The sequence below is a fragment of the Homarus americanus genome, unplaced genomic scaffold (assembly GCF_018991925.1).
Source record: "Homarus americanus isolate GMGI-L3 unplaced genomic scaffold, GMGI_Hamer_2.0 scaffold43312, whole genome shotgun sequence".
In the NCBI taxonomy this organism is placed as follows: Eukaryota; Metazoa; Arthropoda; class Malacostraca; order Decapoda; family Nephropidae; genus Homarus; species Homarus americanus.
Window position 1 is genome coordinate 13,920 of NW_024757169.1, and position 2,992 is coordinate 16,911.

Sequence of the window (2,992 nt, forward strand, 5' to 3'; positions counted from 1 at the left end):
ATTTCAGGTTTTCAAGGGGGGATTTGGGACCACAGATTAGCAAACTCAAATTGTTAGAATGTTGATCTTTTTATTGCCTTTGAGCTCCCTAGGGCGGCACAAAATTCAGTATGCATCGATTACCTGCTGCAAGCAGCCTATCAAACCGTTCACCACAAGCTCCTGAACCGTAAGGATCAATATAGATTACCCATAGACAGGGCTGCCACAAAGGAAAGATATAGGCGCCACCGAGTGGTCCGTCTGCAAGTACCCTTACGAAAGCTTACGCTTTGCTTAGAGTCCTAGACCTAGCCTCCTGTCACTAGTACCCCCACCCCCTACACCCTGTAGTGGACGTCTCCCCTACAAACTGCATAGCTGCATCCCACCTGCGACGCTTTCCTTAGCAACCAAACGAGCGGCGTCACCAGATGCGCCGCCGTATCCTAGCAACCGAGCCAAAGACCAGTTACTTCTCGGGTTTTCCCAACGTGACTCATAGGTGACTCACGTCTGCTAGGTATATAAGCTCTGTCTCTCCATTGAGATTGATTCCGGCCTCACTTCTACAACAAGCAACACCTCCTCCTCCGCCGCTGCCTGGCGGCCCCTCGCTTCTCCTCGCCTGCCTGGCGGTCCTCGCTCCCGCCAGCGAGCATGGCGACCCACCAGCTGTCCTCACCAACCAGCTCTCATTCTGCCCATCTTCCTGAACAAGCAACACCTCCTCCAGCAAGCTCCACGCTGTGAGCATTCATTCAACCAGGAGGCCAGCAACTGGCAACATCTTCTCGATGAAGCGACGCCGCTGCACCCCTGCCGGGCCCCCCACTCTAGCAGATGACGTGTGACTCATACTTCAATGCTTGCAGTTCTGAGCAGTCTTCAATGATCCGCGCTACTGAGAGGTCACGCCGGGTTTTCTCTCCGTTAGCTCCTGTGTTTTTTGCCACTTTTTGTGAGTATTTTGTTGGTTTCGCACTCACATTGGTGACTGTGCTTCTCTAGTTTTTGTGGTGTTAACATGGACCATAATCTCCCATATTTGTGCATTTTACACATATTCTTTTTGTGCGTCACTGGCATTATTTACTTCTTAATGCCAGCCATGTTGCTGATTAAATAAAAAATAAAGATAAATATTTCACTTTTTTATCTGTGAAAATATCCATTTATAGTTTTGACTTTTTCTTGTTTTTATTTACAGAATTTGGAGCCCATCATGAGTGTCAAAAAAAGAGGGTACGATCATTCATATATTGAATATGGATTCACATCCATCATCATCAATGGAGAAGAAAGGCCTCAATGTGTTATTTGTAGTAAAGCTTTGACAAATGATTCTATGAAACCAACAAAGTTGAGGCGACATTTGCAGAATGTTCATCCTCAACACAAGGACAAGGACCAAAACTTTTTTGAACGTCATGGGAATGCTCTCAAAAAGATGAAGCTGGATTCAACAGGGGCATTCAAAGAAACAAACCAAAAGGTTACTGAAGCTTCTTATGTCGTAGCACTGGAGATAGCAAAGCAGAAAAAACCACATACAATTGGGGAAAATTTGATCAAACCTTGCTCTCTCAAGATGGTGGAAATTGTGTTGGGAAATTGATTGGAGAAAAAACTTGCAGCGGTTCCACTATCAAACAGTACTATCCAAAGGAGGATCAGCGATATGGCCATTGACATCAAGGATCAAGTTGTGCAGGAGATCAAGTCTTCAGCATTTGGCTTATTTTCAATTCAACTTGATGAATCGACTGATGTGGCATCGTGTTCCCAGTTGATGGTGTTAGCAAGGTATGTTCACTCAGGTTCATTTAAAGAGGAGTTTCTCTTTTGTTCTCCTCTTGAAACAACTACCAAGGCCTCGTATATTTTGGAAAAGGTTTCATCTTTCTTTGAATCAGAAAATCTTTTGTGGGATAATATCTGTGGGTGCTGTACAGATGGAGCACCAGCTATGTTGGGGACAAAATCAGGATTTCAAGTTTGTGTGAAAAAGCGAGCTCCAAAAGTGAAAGGCATTCATTATATGATCCATCGTCAGGCACTGGCCTCAAAAACACTTCCAGCTCCGCTAGGGAAGGTTTTGGATCAAACAATTCAAATTGTGAATTTTGTCAAAGGAGGAGCTCTCAACTCACGACTTTTCAAGCAGTTATGTACCGACATGGATGCAGCCCATTATTTGCTTCTTTTCCACACAAATGTTCGATGGCTGTCAAGAGGAAATGTAACTGAGCGAATATTTGAGCTTAGAGATGAGCTCAAATTATTTTTTGAAGTTCAGGGTAAGATGGAATTTTTTGCCTGGCTGGATGATGAGGAATGGCTCATGCGCCTTGCCTATTTGGTTGATATTTTTGAGCAGCTGGATAAACTGAATCTTCAGATGCAAGGAAGGAATACAAACATCATAAAATTCATGGATGCCTTGAAAGCTTTCATGAGCAAGCTGAAAAATTGGAAGAGAAAGGTTAATATAAAAAATGTTGCAATGTTTGAGAAAATGTCATCCGTTCTTGTTGTTGGTGGTGAAGACAAGGTGCTTCCACAATTTGCAAAAAATGAAATTTTACAGCATTTGATACACTGGAAAATGAATTCAGCCGATATTTTCCTGAACTCAGTGATGATGAGTTGCATTTAGTGCGAAATCCATTCAAATTGTCAGTTGAAAAAGTTCCTGATGATTGTCAAGATGAATTTCTGGAGCTGAAAACTAATTCGGGAGCAAGAGGTATGTTCGATGAGAAATCAATCACAGAATTTTGGCCCTTGATGTACGATTCCTACCCAAAAGTGGCAGAAAGAGCTATCCGTGCATTGCTTCCGTTTGTGTCGACATATCTTTGTGAGTCAGGCTTTTCAACTCTGTTGCAAATTAAAACGAAGCAACGTAGTAGATTAGAGGTAGAAAATGACCTGCGTTGTGCCCTTTCAAGCACTCCTCCGCATATCCCAGAATTGGCGAAGAAAAAACAATCACAGGTTTCTCATTGAC

General features: G+C 43.1%; 2 protein-coding genes across 2 annotated transcripts; both read left to right on the top strand.

Annotated features, from left to right (window-relative positions):
• Positions 1 to 822: 822 nt before the first annotated feature.
• Positions 823 to 1,597, top strand: LOC121857399 (zinc finger BED domain-containing protein 5-like). Its single transcript, XM_042353431.1, has 2 exons — positions 823 to 900; positions 1,190 to 1,597. Exons 1-2 carry the CDS (start codon positions 823 to 825, stop codon positions 1,595 to 1,597), a joined length of 486 nt encoding a protein of 161 aa, XP_042209365.1.
• Positions 1,598 to 1,660: 63 nt separating this feature from the next.
• LOC121857400 (zinc finger BED domain-containing protein 5-like) lies at positions 1,661 to 2,728 on the top strand (the record flags this gene model as incomplete). Its single annotated transcript, XM_042353432.1, has 2 exons — positions 1,661 to 2,438; positions 2,570 to 2,728. Coding segments are annotated over exons 1-2 (937 nt in total), but the record flags the coding sequence as incomplete, so codon positions are not given.
• Between the last annotated feature and the right edge of the window lie 264 nt (positions 2,729 to 2,992).

Coding starts and splice junctions, on each gene's coding strand:
- LOC121857399 (XM_042353431.1), top strand. CDS start 823: ATGACGTGTGACTCATACTTCAATGCTTGCAGTTCTGAGCAGTCTTCA. Junction 901..1,189: donor CTACTGAGAGGTCACGCCGG/GTTTTCTCTCCG, acceptor TTTTATTTACAG/AATTTGGAGCCCATCATGAG.